Source organism: Nestor notabilis, unplaced genomic scaffold, assembly GCF_000696875.1.
Source record: "Nestor notabilis isolate BGI_N333 unplaced genomic scaffold, ASM69687v1 scaffold13924, whole genome shotgun sequence".
NCBI lineage: Eukaryota > Metazoa > Chordata > Aves > Psittaciformes > Psittacidae > Nestor > Nestor notabilis.
The window spans coordinates 12,961-33,704 of NW_009925595.1; the positions used below are offsets into that span (position 1 = coordinate 12,961).

Below are 20,744 nucleotides of genomic sequence, written 5' to 3' on the forward strand. Positions count from 1 at the left end.
CAAAACGGGAACAAAACCGTTTCTCCCTTCTAATTAAAAAAAAATAATTAATAATGTATTGTTTAGCGTGCCTGGTGCTTTCCTGGGCATTGCACAAAGCCCTGTGAAGTCCCTTAGGAAAGATGCAGCAAAGCACATCCTATCTCTACAATCTCCTTTCCCATAACAGGAGATAAAAAGGAGATCACTTAAGAAGCTGCATGCTGCGCTCTAGGCTGAAGAAAAGCTTTTACCAAATTGGCCAGTATGGGTTCAGAGGAAACAGTTTGCTGTTGTAAATGAAATACTTACTATTAGTTACCTAAAGAGGAGAAAAAGTACTTTACCAAGGAAACAAACAAAAAACCAACAAACCATCTAATGCAGCTCTGTGAAGCTTTGGAGAAATGTATGACGGCAGCTGTCCTGGAGATACGAATCTGAAATGGTGTGGTTTGTCTTTTTAAAGGACAGCAAGAATCTGGAAACTGGTTAAAAAGAAAAAGTACTTTTCTTTCTGCTAAAATATTTTTCTTCTGTTTCCAAACAGATGGAGTAAAGGGATGTATGACAATGTAAAATTAGAATTCAAAGGAGACCAAGTATTCTCCTGTTTCTACTGTTCACTATCATGTAATGCTGTATTCCTAATGCAAAAGGGTGCTCTATGGGCACATCTTACATGCAATAAAATACTTTTCTTAGCTTCAGAGGAAACTAGCCAGAATGTTACCCTGATAAGAACAATTGTATTTTCCCTTGTGACTACAACTGGACAGAGAGATAAAGAAATGAGTCAGCTTTGTGCATCCGGCAGTAAGGTTACCTTCCTGTAGGTTTTACAAAGACCTATAAGATCATAAAGAATTATAAAATACTGAACCAGCTTTTATATGGTGGTTCAATTGATTTATGTAGCAATTTTTTAATATTAGCCGTTCACATTATTTCTGTAGAACATGAATCAGGATTTGGAGTGGTGAAATTTTAGAAAGCATATATGATATTACATATATGTTTGATACTACATAGTGCAGTGTCTCCTGGTAGATCTACAAATCCTGGAAACCCTGGAAACCTTGATTTCCAATCAAAGGCCTGCCCTGGTTCTCTGTACCACCCTGTACCTAGCAACACACTACAGAATCAGTTTACCCCAGAGATTAGAAGGGATAAAAGCAAAGCAGGAAGGTAGAAGATCTAAATAAGGGTGGAAGTGTGAAGGGAGAAAACAGTGGTTTCTACCAATAGCTTGTTCTGTGATTCATGGTGTTCTTCTGGCCTGTTCTTTTCTTTTTGTTAAAGAAATGGTTGAGACTGTAATGAAGATAGGCAGAATGCGTTTGTTTCACATTTGGAAGAGACTGAGACTGTGCAGTAACTTGATTAGTGACTTGAAGGAGCGGATTTTATTTTTGGCATCTTGATTTGGCATCTTCCATTAAAGAAAATCTTCAGAGGTTTTTTTTAATGGAATGTATGAGAAATCCGGAAAAGAAATATTTTAGAATGACCTGTTGCCAGAAGTGCTCAGAGTACAAATATTGTTATCTGTCCTTTAAAAAACAAACTAAATAATTTGGTAATTTCAGTATTTAATGAAAATATACACGTGTAATATGCAGTATTTTAACATTCTTTGTAAGTCCATGCAAAGGATCTTCAGCGCACCGTGTAAAAGAACTGGATTTTTTTCTCAATTTGGACCTCAATATATTCATAAATAAAATGTTTATACAGTTGAATCAGGGTTGTGTTTCATTTCTATTGACAAGATAGGTGAAAGAAACTTAAGTGTGAATGCTTTTAGATTTGCCCATTGTCAGACAGTTATGTTCTGAACGCAGCACTCGGTAGCGCAAGCAGCAAACTGAGCTTTGGGGACTGGATCAGAATGCAACACTGAATACAAAAAAGTACAGTAGTGTGATTTGATGACACTATTGTGGTTTGCTACAATATGTTTGCTACAAAATGCTACAATATGTCTTTCTCTGGAATTTTCTCAGTCTTTAAGTTGGAGTGACTTAAATACATGCTTTCTCTTTTGAAAATAATTGCTATTGAATATTATACTCCAGAGTGTGAATTAAATTAAAGTTTCAAAAGTCTTCTACCGGAAGAGAAAGGAGGTCACGGAACAGAACAACATTAAAGCTGAAACTCTATGGTACAATAGTAAAAGAAAGAGCAATGCTGACAGGGGCAATGCTTTCGCTCAGGCTACAGACAAAATGCAGCAGCAGAAAAAAAGACAGAGATGGTTTTACATGACACAGAAACCTGATTCTAGATGCTTCTTGTTGATGCTGAGCTTGTAACTGTGAGAAAATTTCAGTTTACTGTCAATCTGCCATATTGCAAGAATAAAAATCCTAGAGCTGCCCAGAAGCTCAAACAAACCAGTGACCTCCTTGTGAGATGGGGTTTGCTTGTTTGTTCAATGTGTAGCTCCATTTTAATAATTAATAATAATCCTATTATTTGACCTTACCCACAACTAACATTTTTCATCATATCCTAGCTCTGCACACAAAAAGTGTCTTCCAGGAAAGATGCTACTAATTGATGTCATCCTGCAGGCATTTTGTCTGCAAAACAGGTCTGTGCTATGTGAATATTTACAAGTGGTACTCCTAATAATGTTAAAAGGAAAACCTTGTGATCACACAGCAAACCTTGTGAAAGAAATTGTGGGTGGTGATAGGAAAATATACTAGTTTACCATATTCCCAGCCATATTCTCATATGACTGCATTCCTGTCTACCAAACAGTACTTTTCGCTCCTGGGCTTTAACTTGTTTAGCATATAAAACTATGGTTCTTTGAATGTGCTTGCTAACCAACCCTAATTAGCTTAAATTAAAACTGTAGGCTAGACATGGCATGTTGATGGTGTCATATTATAAAGCAGTCAAGTTTTAAAACCATACATGGATGCTGGCAGAAAGTTCTCTACCTTTTCTGCCCCATTGGTTTTGGATATCTTGCATATTGTACGAGTAGACTTTTGTGTTAAAATTGAGACAAAGCCTGCTAAAGCTAAGCAGGAGCAGAAAAGGGCAGGTCACTGGCTTGTCCTCACTTAGAGACCCAAGTCTGAGCATATTTTTTTTCCATTTTAGCCGACAGTGTGCTTGGTTTGGCTGGACAGGGTGCTGGGACATCCAGATAGGTCATGCTTTGTCTGTAAAGGTTGGACCAGATGATCCTTGAGGTCCCTTCCAATCTGGGATTCTATGATTCTATAAGAGAGTGGAACACATAATGAAAAATACGACCTTCTAATACCTGCAACATTCAAGATGTTGTTGTTGACTACAGCCACTCTGTTAAGGAGACCTAAACCCATATAATTTATTTGGCCTATCAGCAACTGTGCTGCATTTGAACCCTTTAAAGTTCGTTGTTCATGCAACTCCTAAAAAAAGTTGCTATTTAAGGCTGGTACTTGCACAGGATACTGCTTGGCACTGTACTGAGGAAACCTAGATCACTCAGAAGAGCTTCAGTGTGGCAGCATGATAGCTGACACATCTTTCAAAAATATTCAGAACTGATTTGTTTTTCCTAGTTGTGTGATTAATTTTTAATATTATTGTGTCTTTTGTGCCAAGGGTTTGTTTTGGGGGGCAGGGGCTGGTGCTTTGATTTCGTATTTCTCATATTTCTATAACATTGCAAATGATACAATCAAGCTAATACATCCTGTTTCCTCTAAAATTACTTTTAGAAGTGATTTCCCAGAATGCCACCGCATGGATTATTCTTGGTTGAATGTTTATGAGATGTCTTTTACTTTCACAAATTTTGTTCTAGAGAAAACAAGTTACTACTGGAGAATACCATCCTAGGCAAGAATGAATTTCTTTTGGAAAGGACAATGATGTTTGAGGGCAAATGAAGTTAACAGAACTCACTGGTTTGTCTATTGTGTGTCTTAAATGGTAAAAAGAAGAGTCAGTAGTTCATTAGTACTGAATACTAATTGCATACAAAATAGTTGTTTCTCTTACCATGAAAAGCTGTTTAGCGTTAAAAATATAGAATGCAACATTTTTGAGTATGTAATTATATAGAGCATAATAAATTATGCACATCACAGTTGGATGAGCAGAGATTTTGCAGAATTACTGTTCAAAATAATTTGTTAAATGGTTCGTGTGAGCTGTTTTAGCTTACATACTTACAGTCAGGAACTGTCTTCTGTATCAGTTGCTTTGATAAATGCTTGTAATTCATTATGCTGACTGATTAGTTTATAATTTCCTGCAAATCACATACTACAGATTCTGCTCCCCAGCTTTCTGAAATAGCTGTGTGAACCCATACATATATTCACAATACTCAATTAAAGACAAATATTTGTGTAAGAATGCATGCTTGTGCTATGCACAGAATTTTCATCTCAACTATCTCAGAATTTCACATTTTGTCCTAGTGAGCAAAATTACTGTAGTTCCTCTGAAAAAGCAGGGATTTTAGTATTTCTTGACTAAAAGCAGAAACATCCCTTATGGAAATGCCAGCCAGCTGTGAAGTGATTCTCCTTGGTGAGGTATGTTCTTCCTTTTTCATTTTTTTGCCCAGCTACACTTCGCTATCAGGGACCATGCCAAGAGGAGAGCCCCAGGGCAGGGGGATGATGGGGAGGATGAGGAGAGAGGTGGGACTTGGCTGCCATAGCATGGGGGCTGCTCTGAATTCAGCATGGGAGGAAGCAGGAAGATGGTAACATGCTCGATGATGACTGCTGGAGGTAGGAACTGTGACGATGAAGGAGTTGAGTGGGAAATAGGGGTTAATGGAAAAACAGAAGATGTGCTCAATAGACCCACATTCGTACGCAACTTGATTAATCCTGGAGTTAATTTAAGTACAAATGTGCTTAATGTCATTCAGGTAAACACTGAACTATGTAGCTTTTTAGTATGTCCTAAGGACTTTCACATTTCTATTTAAAGCTAAATGATTACTTCAGTACTTTTTCAGGCTCAGAGCAGAGCAAGTAAAAGGAAATCTCACCATATTTTGAGGAATAAAGGCATTTGACTAGTCATATCCTGCCACGACTGCATCTCAGATTTCTGCTTTGCTGGGAGGTGATTTTTACCAGTATGTAAAAGTTTGTGAATTCATGATACCCATATAATCTGTTTTTCTCTACTCCTTGAACCCATGGAAATCATGAAAATTAAAACAGAAATTTGCACCATTTCAAATACAAACATTTTGACAGATTAATCAGTCAGTTTAACATGAAGTGGAGTAACTAAGCTTCACAAGGTGCTCTGGAGGCAAAAACCTGCTGCTGGGTGACCCAAATCCAAACTTGGGAAAGGGAAACTCAGGCAATGGATACAAGACACCAGCTGAACATTATCCCATGGAAACTGGCAGAGCTCAGTGGACCTGTAGACGCACAGTTGCTCATTGCAGAAATATCAGACTTACTAATTTTTTAGATTGCTGCCTTAGCTCAAATTTAGTGGAAGTTGGATTACTCAGTGGTGACTTCTGTATCTAAAGAGTTTTTATGTTTTTTGGGATTTTATTCTTAATGTGGAAGAACAGCTGTGAATATTAAGATGCCTCTTTCATTCAATCGTAATACATCTCATTCAATCGTAATTGTACAATTTACTCATCAATAATGAGAAAGAAAGAATATTTTTCAGGCATCGCACCGTCCTCATGTTTGTGTATATGTGACTCATGATTCAGAGTATATATGGTTTGAATCACCTTCTATAATGGCTGTGTTATGTGTCTCCACTGGGCATAGAGAGAGCTTTAGGGGATCATTTGGGTAGAAAAAAACATACAGAAAGTTGACTCTCTTCTCAGGTGGTGTTGCCAATTGGTAGGGCAGTCATCCTCACCTGCCAGTTAAACAACACAGCTCTGCAGCACCAGATACCTGCTGTGTCTCTGGGTGGCCCTGCTGCCGCAGGTATGTGTAGGCTCCCCTCCTGCAGATCCCCCTGCACTGCTGCAGGTATTGCCCTCCCTTCTCTAAGCAGAAGAAAGTGCTGGAAGACTGATTTTCATCCTGGGAGGCAAATGGCAATTAATAAAGAGTTTTCTGACTTGTTAGAATATTCCACCTTTATGTAGGAAATGTATTCTGAAAAAGAATGAAATCTCAAACACACAGCCTTTATAATATAAAATTAAACAGCGATATGATGATGCAGTGGGGCCACCACAGCGCTAGATGTGTGCTTCTAAGGTGTTGTAAAAGTATGCAGACAATTATAAGGCTACATAGTTAAACAGTTTACTTATTTCCTACTATTTTTTTTTCCAAAAAGGTAAGCATATGAATGCAAAATTACATTAACATTGCAGTGACAGAAAGTCACCATACTCTGGAAAAAGACAAATGTGTGTTACATAGTCTTTTTTTCCTGTGTTTACATTCATTTTTATCCTAGAAAAGTAGAAACAAGTGCAGCATATGTACTGTAAAGCACCCTGAAGGCATTCATACAAACCCATCCCCTTACTGTTCATTGCACTGAGAAGCGAATGGAAAGATGAGATTCCTCAACGAAAGCAAAACAACAGGCAGAAACATAATCTCATCTTTTCTCAGCAAGCAAGCAAATCTCTTGCACTATTCTCTAGTGCTGAAATTAATCAGCTTTGGAATAATACCTTCAGACTGCTTGGTGAAATGATTCTCAGTTAGAAAGTCCTTAAGAAGCCACTCTGCAAGTGGATGAAGGAAAGAAGACGATATGGGGCGTGCTATACAGCAGTTCAAGGCTCTCTTTTGGAAGAACTGGCTCTGTCGTGTGAGGCAGCCGGTGAGTTTTTGCAAATGATAAAAAAGGGAATATCTTAAATCTTATTTTAATATCTGTTGGAAATCCATTTCACTGCACATTGTTAAAGACAGCCTAGCTGCAAGTGATTCCTGTTTTGCTTTTGGTCTCCTAATTGTTGAAAACACAAGTAGAGAACAACAGTGTGTTCTAAAATGGCTGAATGGAACAATGTCCTTTAGTTTGCAGATGAGATAGTAAATCTCATAAAGTTCTGAAAAGGCACAGCTTATCTTTTAATTATCATTAGGTACTACTAGTACCTAATGTACTGTAGCAGTGCAGAGCATGAAAATCAGTTTTCTTCACAGTACAGGTACTTAAGAGGTAATGTAAGAAATCTTGCACGATTGTGATCAAAATCTAGATATGGGAAATGCAAGGTTTGTATGTTAAGATTATATATTAAAATCTTATATACTTCTAAATTTCCTTTCTTATCCATTCTACAAAGCCTAATTTAACCTTCCAAATTCCAATATGCAGAAGGATGTGGCAGCTACTTCAACAGCAGTCAAAATTAAAATAGTTCTCATATATGAGATGAGATGTCATTGTTCGCTTTTACTGTGACTGATGTGATTTTTCAACTTAAAATACGAAGAAGTAAATTTTCTGAAGATAACATTTATGTGGAAAAAAATGTCACTTCAGTAATAATTTCTCATCGATTTCTCTTGTCTGTGATGATCTGTGGATTTACAATGAGGCATGTTGGCTGCTTAGGATAGGATTACCTCAATTAGATAAACATACAGCTTTTAATTTCAGAAGTATTTCACTTAAATAAAATTGTGATTTAGAAAGAGAATTTCTTCTCCAAGTGATTTCAAATGATGGGTTTTTTTTAATATGAAAGACTGTTCTGAGGGAGGCATAGTTTTTTTTTATATTCTTCTCCATTTAAAAACACTTTTGTATGCTACGTGTTCCTCATACTTTAATAAGTGTGCATTAAGTGGCTTCTCAGTATCCTACTCTCCATGGTGATCTATTTCTCTTCTCGCTCTGTCTAGTTTTCCATCGTGTATACTTTTGAAGGAAAAATCTTAATTCATGTAAATGTTAAGTTTTCCTAATTGGTTGCTTTCTTGAATGGAGAGATCACTGAGATGCAGACTTCCCCAAACCAGGAATTACAGTCAATGACCCAAAGCAAATTTAATTCTGACAGTTCAGAGCCAGAAGCTGCCCAGGGGGATTTGCAAAACCTCTTTGTTTTTGTTGTGCAAACACTGAGCCAGGAAGGCGCTCCATCTGCAGTTATGCAAGGAGAAATCCATGTGGATCATCTACCTGTACAAAGGGCAGGTTAGACCCTTGTGAGTATGAGAAGTATGTCCTCTGAAAGATTTGGTGTGCTTCAGCTCTGTATGATATTGTGTAGATCTATTCGTAGAAAGCAATTTTCTTCTCATGGTTGTTTATCAGCAGTTAGGGCTAGAAGAAAAGTGTGGTCTGTTGAATTAATGATGTGTCATGAGTGTCATATGGCATTAGTTGATAAGACACAGTGAAGGGGATTAATATGCCTAGGTTCTCTACAAATGCTATTATCAAGATTTATGGTACTCTGACACAGAAAAGCATAAGCATGTTAGACTGAGAAGTCTACCCCTGATAAGCCATTAATGTGTACTGAAATTCTGGAGAATAACAGAAAATAAGGAAATTATTTGTTTTCCTAAAATCTTCTAAACAACAGAAGTTATTTTAATAGGCCTAGACTTGCTTAGCTCACTGGTATTATGCACTTTTGATTTTGATATATTTATTAAAGCTTGAATTTTACAGATTCAACAAAGTCTTTGCTATTTATCCTATTCTTTAGGTGCAGGGAAGTTTGTCGGGTGAATGGCAACAACCAAGGAAAATGCAGCCCAAAAAGAAAGTAACAATTATTTACAGCTCTAATAATTTCATTAGATGCCTTTGTCCCACAGTGCCAGCATGGCACTGTACACTCTTCATTCTGATCCCTAGGTTGTGGGTATCCTCTTTCACTCCATGCCCTTTAGGGAGCAGTTGGCTCATGCTGTGCCCTGACTGTCAGCTTAGGTTGGCTCAAGCCCTGTGGTGCGTGCCAGGGAGCCCAGCCTGTGGTTGTCCAGAGCCTTCCCCCTATAAACCTCCCTCTGGGCTCCGGACTCCCACAGCTCTGACCTGCTGCCTGAGCTTCCTGTGGGACCTTCCACCCATTTCCCCCAGCACTAGTCTGGTGGTGATGGTGTGTGTGTCTCTCCAGGGGCAGCCTTGACACTTCCCAGCCCCTCATGGGCAGCTTGGTGACACCTTCTCCTGATCTCTCCTGCAGTGTCCCTTTCCTCATCTACTGTACCTGGATCCACATCCCACACCCCCCAAAATAGCCCGCTGATACCCTGCAGCAACAGCACCACTCCATAACACCTTCCAATCCTAAATACACTATATGGGAAGGAACATGACAAGAAGGAGAGCCTGTTACCAGCATCCTAGGGGCACTGGTATGCTTTATTACCTTGACCAGCCCCACCTGGGTCCACAGCCCAGCTGAAATGGGGCTTCTGGGCCCTCAGCTCCTGCTTGGGGGAAGTCAGAGGAGCACTGCTCTCTAGCTCAGCTCTTGTGCTTGGCTACTGTCTTTCTGGCCTGACCATGGTCCTGCCTCATCACCATGACCTAGTCTGAGGGTGTGGGCTCCTGGCTGCGATGGCTGGGCCTGCTCTGTTCTCCTTGTGGGGTCCTGAGGAAGTGTTTCCTAGCTGGTGGGGTCCCTGCTTTGCTGGGAGGTATTACCACCATGCATGGCTCCTTTTGCCTTAGGGAGCAGCTGACGCTCGCTGCTCCCTAATTTGAAAGTACCTGGCCTCGGTCTCTTTTCAGTTGGCTGTTTTTGAATTTGGAGTGTGTTCAGTTTAGATAATCGATAACTTTCCTAAATTTCAGTAAGTCTGTAGCTCCTTGCTTTGTGTTCAGCAGAGCAGGCCTTTTCCACAGGGAAGGTTCTCCCACTGGATTTTGCTCTTTTAAGCATTATGTTACTTTTGTCAGGTGTTTTTCTAACATACCCAAGTTTAGGAATCACTTCCCAGTGGAACTTGATTCAACTCTACTATTTTAGAAATAAAAATCCTCAATATGCTTTGGAAAAGTTAAGAGTCTCTAATGGGAAATAGTTAGTGTGGCTCTTTGTCATTTCTGCCGCATTTCTGTTACCAAGTTTGGTATTGACACTTTTGTAGCAATTTTATCAGTGAATATAGAAGTCTTTTGAAATTTGGCTGAATGGCAGTTTCTTCCTTTTTGCAGCTAAAAATTGTTTGTTTTATTTTTCTGTGTAATCCATTTGAGGGGTTGCATCATCTCTGCAGAGGCACGACGCAGACTGTGTAAGTGGGATTTGCTTGGCAGACATGCTCATAATCTGAGAGTCCTGCCATTGTCTAGCTTGAATGCCTTTTCATTGTGGCCCTGGAAATAGGAAGGCAAGGAAACAAAGAGTGGCGGTGGGCAGCATCAGGCCCGTTTGCTTGATCTCACAACAGCCTGCTACTGGAGGTGATGAAGGTGGCTTTTGGAGAGAGGTGAAAGAAAGGATGACAAGGAGCCACCCAGCCTCCCAGTCAGGGAGCCAGGCATGACAAGGAGGTACACCACTGGGCAGGGTTCAGGACAGTAGGCTTCAGGGAAGTATGAGGAGTTACAGCAAGGTGCAGAATGCTGCTGGTATCTTTGGAGGTTCAGGTATGGGAAAGCTGGATGTCACTGTCATCACATTGTCATTGTGTTGACCAGAGGGAAGTATCTACAAACACTAGAAACAGAAGCGAGAACTGCTTTTGTACTCTGATAACCATGTATTTGGCAAAGCTATACGGATTTTAAATAGAAGTCTTAATTGCTAATTTACTTGTAATTATGTTATTTTCTCTGAAGTAGTTGTAGAGGGGATATTTATTTTTTTTACTTTTTTGTTAAAAGATATATGAATTTTAATAGTTTGTTCCCAAATCATGCTTTCTATAGTACTGATGATGTTTTGATTTCCCTTTTCAGGTCCTGTCTCTTGCTGAAATACTCTGGCCATGTGTGCTTTTCTTGATTCTGGCTGCAATCCGCTCCCAGGAGCCTCCAAAATACAAGGAAAACTGTATGTTTTGTTTCACCTGTATTCTATTCTGGTTGCCTCTGCTTGAGAAGTATTTAGAAAATATTACATATATCCTAGAAGGGAGGACTGAAAAGTAGTGGAGTCAATGGAAAGAATCCTACAGTAGGATTCAGTCCTGTCTAGCTGTGGATCTAAGCAAGTTATATTTAGGTGGGTAAGAGATATTAAGTTTAAAGTCTCATTTAGACTATAGACATCTACTTTGGAGTGAAGTGGATTATTTGGGTTTCAGTTGTACTTATTTCCTTCTATTGAGCAATGGAGTACAGATGACTGGCTCAGAGGTAGGTAATTCTATAGTATATATTCAGTTAAGCAAAATGAATCTTACCCCTACTCACTTCATGGGATTTAGAATGAATACTGCTGAATACCAGTTCCTTTATCTCATGAAAGCCTGAGAGAAAAGAGGAAATACTAGTTAATGAAGAAGTCTATATCCTAATCTAGGTCACAAGCAATTTTGGGCAGAGAGGCTAGCAGCATACGATGTTGCAGTGGTGTTATTACTGTGAAGATCAGCTTTTCAATGACTTCTATCAAACGTTATACCCTGTTGCCACAGTCTCATACAGAAGTTATTAATTTTCTGTGCTGAATTAGATGTTCTTAAATGGGACAAAATTATCTACTGTGAGAATGGTGAGGCACTGGAACAAGTCTCCCAGAGAAGTCATGGCTGTCCCATCCCTGGCAGTGTTCAAGGCCAGGTTGTATGGGGCTTTGGGCAACCTGGTCTAGTAGAAGGTGTCCCTGCCCATGGCAGGGGCATCGGAACTAGATGATCTTTAAGGTTGCTTCCACCCCAAACCAGTCTATGATTCTATGACACCTGCCATCGATACAACTTCACTGTTTGCAGGTGACGAAGCTGGTTTTTAGGAGAAGGGAACACAATGTGATGGTACAGGTTTGTAACTGCAATGTCGCTGGTTTTAATTCTGCCGTTACTTGCTTTTAGGTTACTTGGAAGCTCGAGATTTACCAAGTGGGGGCCTTTATCCTTTCATGAGGACCCTTTTCTGTAACATTGGTTCAAAATGCAAAAATACTAGTTATGCAACACAGAAAAACAACCACTTACGGTAAGTTGTATGATTTTGACAGACATCTCAGTATCACTGCACCTTTTTCTGCAGCAAAGGTTCTTATTTCTTGTAGATAGGTAGAATAAGAGCTTTGTTACTCTTTGCTAAAGCTTTCTTCAGTGTCCTTATAAATGCAAAAGATGTAAGGCCTTAGTCATTCCTCTTCCTAATTTTTGCTTGCCATTCTTAGGCATTTCATGCTGTTATTAGATACTGAAAACTCTTTTGGGGGAAAAATTGGAGAGGTACTTTGTGATATTCTTGCCTTTCACTTCTGCCATGTGAAAACATGCTTTTATCCTTCACTAGAAAGTCTTTTATTATGTGAGAGTGAGATTGAGCAACAGAAAGTATACAATACATCAATTTAAACTTTGAATAATTTAGAAGCATACATAGAGGGAGAAGTAAACACAGAAAACCAACACAAGAATAACTCTTGAGTAAGCCCCACAAAGAATGAAAAAAGAGTAGCAGAAGCTCTGTAATAAAAAGAACTTGAAAAAGTAGTCTGTAAGAAGGCCATGTCACAGGATCCCAGAATGCAGAGAGAAAAAAACAGGAATTTGGGCTTTTTCTTAGGCAATGTAGCAATTTCATCTACTTAAAAATGTTGAGAAGAATTGAGATGCAAAAATGCTTACGTAAATTGTCTGAAGGATGTAGTCTTAACTAAATACATAACAAAGTCAAATTAAGATGCTCTAATCAGAATATATGTGCGTATATATGAATGTTTATTCTTAGAAAATTGAGATTATCTAGGAAAAAAGATCTTGGAGGTTTGAGTCACGTAAACATGTAAAAGCATCAAGTTTTATGGTTCATTATTGTAAAGGTTTATAGGTAGTAATAAATTCAGCCTGTAGCAAGTTGAAAAGCTTCAGTATCACAGTAGTAGGCCATTATACTTGATGTTTAATCTAAACAGTCTGTTCTAGTTGTTTGTACGTTTAGAGAAGTGTTGATAGAGCGTAAGACCATGCTGGGCAAACACTTTCTACATGAAGCAATAATTTGTTAGTAGAACTGCAATCTTAACAGTTTAAGTCACAAATCATTATTAGTCCAGATATTTTGTTACAAAAAATACTTATATACAGAAATAACAGTATTACAGTCATAGAATCATAGAATGATTCAGGTTGGAAAGGACCTTAAGATCATCTAGTTCCAACCCCCCCTGTCATGGTCAGGGACACCTCGCACTAAACCATGTCGTCCAAGGCTCTGTCCAACCTGACCTTGAACACTGCCAGGGTTGGAGCACTCACAATTTCCTTGGGCAACCCATTCCAGTGCCTCACCACCCTCACTGTGAAGGACTTCTTCCTTATATCTAACCTGAACTTCCCCTGTCTAAGTTTAAACCCATTCCCCTTTGTCCTATCGCTACAGTCCCTGATGAAGGGTCCTTCTCTGGCACTCTTTAGGCCCCCTTCAGATACTGGAAGGCTGCTATGAGCCACGCAGCCTTCTCTTCTCCAGGCTGAACAGCCCCAACTTTCTCAGCCTTTCTTCATACGGGAGGTGCTCCAGCCCTCTTATCATCCTCGTGGCCCTCTTCTGGACTTGCTCCAGCAGCTCGATGTCCCTTTTATGTTGAGGACACCAGAACTGGACACAATACTCCAAGTGGGGTGTCACGAGAGCAGAGTAGAGGGGCAGGATCACCTCCTTCGACCTGCTGGTCACACTTCTTTTGATGCAGCCCTAAACAATAATTGTCCCAGTAAAAAATAATATAGTTAAAGTTGTTATACAACCACTTAGTTTCTACTCCTTTCCTTGGGGTTATGCTCACCTTTCCTCTGCTGCTCTGGGTCATAGAGTTAGTAGCTGCAGTCTGGTAGTGTGGGGTTATTACGGCAAGTCATGACGTGGAGCTCTTTACCTGAAAGAATGTGGTGGTGTTGTCTTCTTTTCCACTCTAGAGTGAGCTTGGGGTCATTTGTGTTTGCTAACGTGCTTTTATAATCTGCTTGTTCTCTGTTGGTCTGCATCTGATGCATCTGAATGTGTGTGGTACATCTGAATGTGTGTGGTAACTTTCACATATGCTAGGTACCTCTTCTTTTTTCCTCTTACTTTGTCTGACTATAGTTCTGCATTTTAACTGACTACTGGTGAGTTGTTTATAGACGTGGGGTCCTCAGTGCCAGCCTGTGCCTCCTCTGTTATCATCCTGGACCTGTATTTCAGTATAGTGCATCTTGTGTCCCCACTTCTCAAGGTCTCTACTGTTATACTGTGCCTCCTCTGCACTGCTTTGCTGTGTTAATCATAAATATCTCACTTTGCACTGGATGATCACTTATTAATCAGTATAAAACTATGGTGGCGTTGTATAATGACAGTGAAAGTCTAGCAAATAGCCATCTGGCCAGAAAAAAAAAGTTAAAACTAAACCAAGTCAAAACAAAGCTGCAGGCACATTAAGACAAGTTCAGAAGTTCAGACAGCAAAGGTGGCAAGCCTCTGTGTCATGATCTTGCAAACTCAGTACAAAGCCTGTAGCCTGTTACTTGCAGTGGCAGTACTATATTACTGGGTTATAGAATTACAATAGCTGTTGACATTTTTACAAACTGTTTCCTAAAAGGATAGTTTTTATTCATATCTCTAGCCCAGATGCCATCTAAGTGTGTTAAGCCTCTAGAAACTATGAACCATATTGACTGCTCTGCCTGATTATTTACACTGCTTTGACTGAACTGTCCAAATTAGATTTCAGCTCAAAAGAAAGCAAGAAAGAATTTCCTGGAGGCAGTCTTAGAATCAGGGAAATTGTGCAGTGGCTTTAATTTTTTCAACTGAAAAATAAAATGCATGTATGTATGCACATTTGTACACTCAATAGGCTACACTGAGTAGTATATAGTTTAGCTAAGGAAAAGGGACCAAAAGGTAGGATGAAGCTCATTCTGAGGTCAGTCTATTCTAGCAGGTCCATCGATATAAATTAAATCAACCACAGTGTTTCCCTGACTTATGCTGGCTGCCAACAGCCTTAGGACTGTCAGCGTGATCGGCCAAACATAACTGAACCCTACAATGTCCCTGTGCTGACTAGAGAGAAGGGGTGGCATAGGAGCAGTAATACCAATTATCTTCCCTTTGAGGATGTATATCAAACCATAAGTGGTTCTTTATAGTAATTTTCAGTGATATTTTTCTATTAACAATATTTTGTTTATTAAGGGTAAATTGGAGACTCTGCACAGTTTGCATGGACGCTTAACCCATTTGTTTTCACAGTACGTGCCATGTTGTTGCTCTCAGTTTGAAATATAGTTGTCCTTCGGAAAAAAAGCTCATCTTGCTGTGTAGGGGCTGTCACTGGAGCCTGTGACCCACCCCTGGGTCTGCCTGCTGGCTAGGATCCTGGGGGACAGTGCCCATTAGTGAGGGAATGGCCTCCTCCAGGGTTGACTCAGCTTGGCTCCCTCCTGGAGCAGCCTCACTCATGATGGTCCCTTTCTTGGTACTGGTTTTATTGATACTTGGGCCTCCTCTAGTGGAATAATATCAGAAAAGCTCATGTACAAGAGCAGGTGTGGAAAAACAAAATCAAGGAAGGTCTAAGCAACAGTGATATGTACTTGCATAAGAATTGATTAGTGGGTCAGTTTTTTCTCTAATGATGTGTATCTTCAAATGAAAAAAGAAATAATTCTGCAAGGTAGCTGTGTTTCTGCAGCAGTTTATTGGAACAGTAACCCTATGTGGTCTGGGCCAATTTTTGTAGTCTTGTGCTATGTAGTTGAAAAACAGAAACCTGAGCATTTTTTGTGATCTTGCTTATAGATTGCCAGAGAGCTGGGGAGAAAAGTAATTTTAAACATGAGTTTTCTCCATTTTGTAGCCACTTAGGAACAATGCTTTTATGGTTCTTTATATTTTTGTGGTTCCGTGCTTTGTAGAAGGGCTATAATAATATGTACTAAGGAGGAGAAAGATCTTTCTGGGACAAACACACAGTAAGCTATTGTCCAGCATGTGTATTGGTGTTGATGGAGATATCACGTCTCTAGGCTGTCCTGAGATGATGCAGAACAGGAGCCAGAGCAGCTGGGACTTGGCAATTTTAGAAACTAATTTTTAATCTGGTGACAGGGGTGAGGTTGAGATAAGAGTTTGCTAAGAGGCTTATGGAAATCACCAGTCTAAATGGCATTGCACCATTACACTCATCAGAGCTGAGATCTCAGATCAACCCTGAAATGTTCTTATTGTCATCCTGAGTAACTGGGTAATTTGGACAGAATTACTGTTTCTGAGTCACAGCTTTAGGAAATAACAGTTGCTTTTACATGCTCAGAGGGTCTTCTTGCCTTTTAACAGTGTTTTGTCATGGTCAAAACTTGTATGAATATATGTCTTCAGTCTAATTTCTATTCTCATGAAAGTACTTCTAGAAATGCACAATTAAGGGAAGAGTTACTGTGGATGATAATGAAATAATTTATATATACACATATGCACACACACTTTCTCCTAACGCCCCAATTCTAATTATGTACATACTCTCCTACGAACTACTGGCTTCCTCTTTTTGCCCTTTTTGTCATCCTTTGCTTATCCTCTTTATTGTTCCTAGCAACTGTTGACTTCCTTTACACATACAAAACATCATCTTCTGTTCCAGAAAGCATGAATTGAAGGCTCTCTGGGAGAGTAGCAGTACAACAATGAAGTGGTTTTGTTGGCACACTATCTGAAAATTGCTTGTTTTGAGTGTCACTGCATCTGGTTTGAAGTCTAGTTTCTTATCCCTTTGGCAAGATAACGACATCTTCCTGCAATTTTGTGTAGCTTGTGCTGAATTAAGAAACTAGTAGTATCTCACGACATTCTTATTAGGAGGGAACTATGGTTCCCTATTACCATGTTGAAAATACATAAAATCCTTTCAAACTTAGCATTGATATTCAGCAGTAGAACCTCTGTAATATTTTCATTTGTTTCATAAAACTGAGCCTGGTAACTAATATGCCTATTGCCATTTCCTCTTCCAAAGGAGGTTGCACTCAGCTCGAAGTGTAAGCAGATGAAGGGCTCCGGCAATGATGGCAAAAAAGGGGCAGGAAATCCCCATAAAGCTAATGGTTCAGAAACAATGCATCCAAATGGCTGCTCTCATCCTGCTCTCATCCTTGTGCTTGGGAGTTTCACCATCAACTTGCTTTTCCACGCACTTCTTCATGGAACTCTTCAGAGCCACCATGCTCCAAGTGCTGCCAGCTTTTTTCTTTAGTGTTTCTACTCTGTGTACCTTTCCCAGTTTTGTTCCCCTGTCATGTACTCTGTGGGACCCCTTGCAGGACAGTAGCATGTTTCCCCAGCCTCCAAGCCTGGAGACACCTCACACAGCACTTAGGGCAGCAAGACCTGAAGCCTTTTGCCAATCTTCATAGTTCAAAGGAAGCTTTACAGCTATCAATGAAACATCTGTGGAAACTGAGCCAGAATACTGTTATTTTACAGTTCTGACTGGATTTGTGTTTTAACCAGCGTGGTGGTTGTTATTCTGGCCAAGTGCTGTCCACTTGTTCATGCTTAGAAAGCACAGTGCTTGAAAGTTTTCAGTATGTATTTGTTGTTTATGTTCTTTGCCAAATACCAGTGTTTCTAGGCCTCTGGAATTTCAGGCAGTAAATTTGGAACTTATATGTTAGTTTTCAAGAGCAATAGATGAAGTGCAGCTATTAATCACCCTAAAAGCTTCCCTCTGAACAACAGAAGCCTGCTTTTAAAAACTCCATTTAAAAAAAAAAAAAAAATAAAAAGAAAAGAGGAATTGTTCCACCTTTAATCCACTGAAGTTTGAGGTTGCTGAAAGAGTTTTCCAAAATCCTACTGGCTGATCACCAAGTTGGGATCAAAATAAGCTGCACTGAAACAATCAAGAAATTTATGAAGACCAGGCTTTCTTCTCATCCCCTAGTCTAAAGTTACAGACAGCTCTGTGAGTGTCTGAAAAAACAAGGATCAGAGAGAGAAAGAGAAATATGAGAATCTGAAAGCAGTGGCTGATGGTTTTGCTTTAATTTATTGTTTGCTTTAGTACCTCATTAGGTTTTTCTTTACCAGTAAGTATTGTGCCAAAAATTAGTCAAACTACAAGTTTGACAAGAAAGAAGTGTAGCTCTTTATTATGCTTTTGTAAATGGGGATTATGTGACAATTAATTGTGCTTCTAATGAAAAAGAAATATATTTTTGCTACCCAGGATTTCACTCTAAGGTCATTTGAACTTACTATAAGATAAAACAGAATTCAATTGCCTAGTAACATTCTAAAAGTAAATATTCCATTGTTTATGGTGCCTTAGGAGAGTCTAAGTAATTTTGTCCTGTAAAGAGATGTTTGAATTCTGATCTCATCTTGGTAGAAAACTGTTGTGCTGTTGAGTAGCCACCAGATGGTAGTATATAGAAATAATAGACGTACCAGGGGTCTAGCTAGAATCTGAGGAAAGTCAGTAGTGATAATAGGATCTGTTTTATAAGTTGTTACATGTGATTTGAAAAAAACAAGCTGTCATATCCCATATACAAACTTTATTGGTTTTCCTAGCGACAGACACTTTGTGTGTGAGTCAGCATGAGGCAGAAATATGTAGTCAGATATGTCACTTTTCTCACTTTTCAAGCAGAAGCGTATCTTGAGGAGTATGTCATCTGGAATCAGCTTATGTTTGTTAGTGCAGATGCATTTTTGTTAAGGTGGTGGAATTGAGATCATAGTTCTGTTGCTTGGTAAACTGACTAAAGAGCAAGCACCAACTTTCTTCAGGGCCCAGGAAGAGGGATTTAGCTATATTTCATCTAGTTACATTGACCAACTTACCTGTTTTGGTTGCTTAGATGTAATGTGAAAGCTTGAACTTCAGGGTACAGGCCATCAAAAAACCATCACATGGACTCCTGATAAACCCATGGAGAAAAGCTGAATGTGTTTAGAGACATGGAAGACTGCTGGATGTGTCTGTCCTTGACTGCTGCCAGAATTTGGTTACTGGTGTGGTTGAGCAGCTCCAGCTCAGCAACTTGTCATTGCTCTCTTTCCTGAGGTTTTGAGGCTCGGTGCTGCAACTTGCACTCTAATAAACTAAATAAAGGTTGCGTAAATCCATAATAACATAAAAAAAATATAAATCAGAATACTATTGTGAGCTTATACACATTTTCAGCTCTTTAATTCCAGTTTGTAATTACCTACCCTGCTTTGTTTCCTTTTGTAAAAAGTACTGCAGGCATCCAGACTGGTCCAGAGAGGTTCACAGGACCTGATCTAGACTTCATGAAAGAGATAGAGGAGCTTGCAGAGGGATTTATTGAGACCACAGAGAAAGCCATGGCTTTAGAAAAGCTATGGGAAGAAAACTCAAAGTTCTCAGGTAAACTGTGATCTTTCTAATAATTGCTTTGTCTATCAGGTAATGATAACCATAAAATAAAGGAATATTCTTATATTAAAAATAAAATGGAAACCCTAAAATTTTAGCTCATCTGGAAGCCACTTTTATGGTTACTATTACTGTGGCCATCATAAAATCATCAGAAAAAAAAAGCTCATTTTCTAAAACGATACGCTGGTTTTACTGCTTGATAGTTAACAAAGTACGGTGAAGGGAAAGGTTCCGAGGTAAGGATTAATAATCTGAGTATATAGTTACTTGGTTTAAGGTGCATTCAGAAATAACTTCTCAGGATTTAAGTCTTTCTCCCCAGGTTTTTCTGTTGCACTGGAGAGTATAGAGGTGAGAAAACCTCAGTAGCTCACTACTAGGCAAACAATTTAGTCTCATACTAAAAGAGTGAGACTGGAAACACCAAGGTCTGATGGTGGGCATTTAAGACCTACTACTATACCATTCTGGATGAATTTTCAAGCAGAAAGATTTAGGCAAAAGTAATTTTCATGCCTGGCTGTCTAGGAGCTAGTATGTTCATGTAGTGTTGATTTTGCTTTACTGAAAAGTGAATGGTAAGCAATTTCTTTTAAATTTGGGTTTGGGGTTTTTTTTTTTTTGCCTTTTTTTTTTTTTCCTGATAGTAGTATTGGAAAGCAGAGAAAATAAAGTGGATCACTATCTTTGTAGGGTATTATTGTTTCGCATGCCTCTACTCCTGTAGAAATGCCCTTGATGCACTACTTTCTATTGCTTATAAAACTGATTGTCCTGAAGTTAATAAGGCTTCTCTGTAAAGGAAAATATTTGATTTTACAGGGCTCCATAACATCACCACCTTTCTCAATGTAAGTATTTTTACAATCTGTTTCTAAATTACATTTCTGGATTTTTGAGGCATCTTTATTATAATGGTTAGAAATTTGTATCCTGACAAGTTTTAGTAAACTATCTTAAAAAGAAAATTGGTATACTGTTGAAAGAAAAAATGATGGCTTGTAAATCTGATAGAGGTTCAGTGGTTTCTAGATTACTGATTTAAACCAGTCTAGGTTGTTAGTAGCTAAAATCCTCAGCTGTTTGAAGGCTAGTCATTCATTAGGAGCAATTTAAAAGTGCATCTGCCAGACCCCGTGTAGCTGTATAAAATATTATAGAATGTCTTGCCAGGAACTCTTATCCTAGTGTCTACTTATTATTAATCCTCCTCCCTCAACAACCCAGCACTTAAAAAAGGACTGCAGTGAGACTGAAAAGATGAGGCTCTTGCTTGGAT

At 39.1% G+C, this 20,744-nt stretch overlaps 1 protein-coding gene across 1 annotated transcript in view; it reads left to right on the forward strand.

Moving 5' to 3' along the window:
* Positions 1-6,723: 6,723 nt before the first annotated feature.
* Positions 6,724-20,744, forward strand: part of ABCA13 (ATP-binding cassette, sub-family A (ABC1), member 13) — a gene marked incomplete at its 3' end in the record, with an annotated part of 141,259 nt that continues 127,238 nt past the window's right edge. The window contains exons 1-5 of the mRNA XM_010013136.1: positions 6,724-6,792; positions 10,849-10,942; positions 11,925-12,048; positions 19,302-19,453; positions 19,743-19,816. Of these exons, the coding sequence (XP_010011438.1) occupies positions 6,724-6,792; positions 10,849-10,942; positions 11,925-12,048; positions 19,302-19,453; positions 19,743-19,816 (513 nt within the window). The remainder of the gene's footprint in view (positions 6,793-10,848; positions 10,943-11,924; positions 12,049-19,301; positions 19,454-19,742; positions 19,817-20,744) is intronic.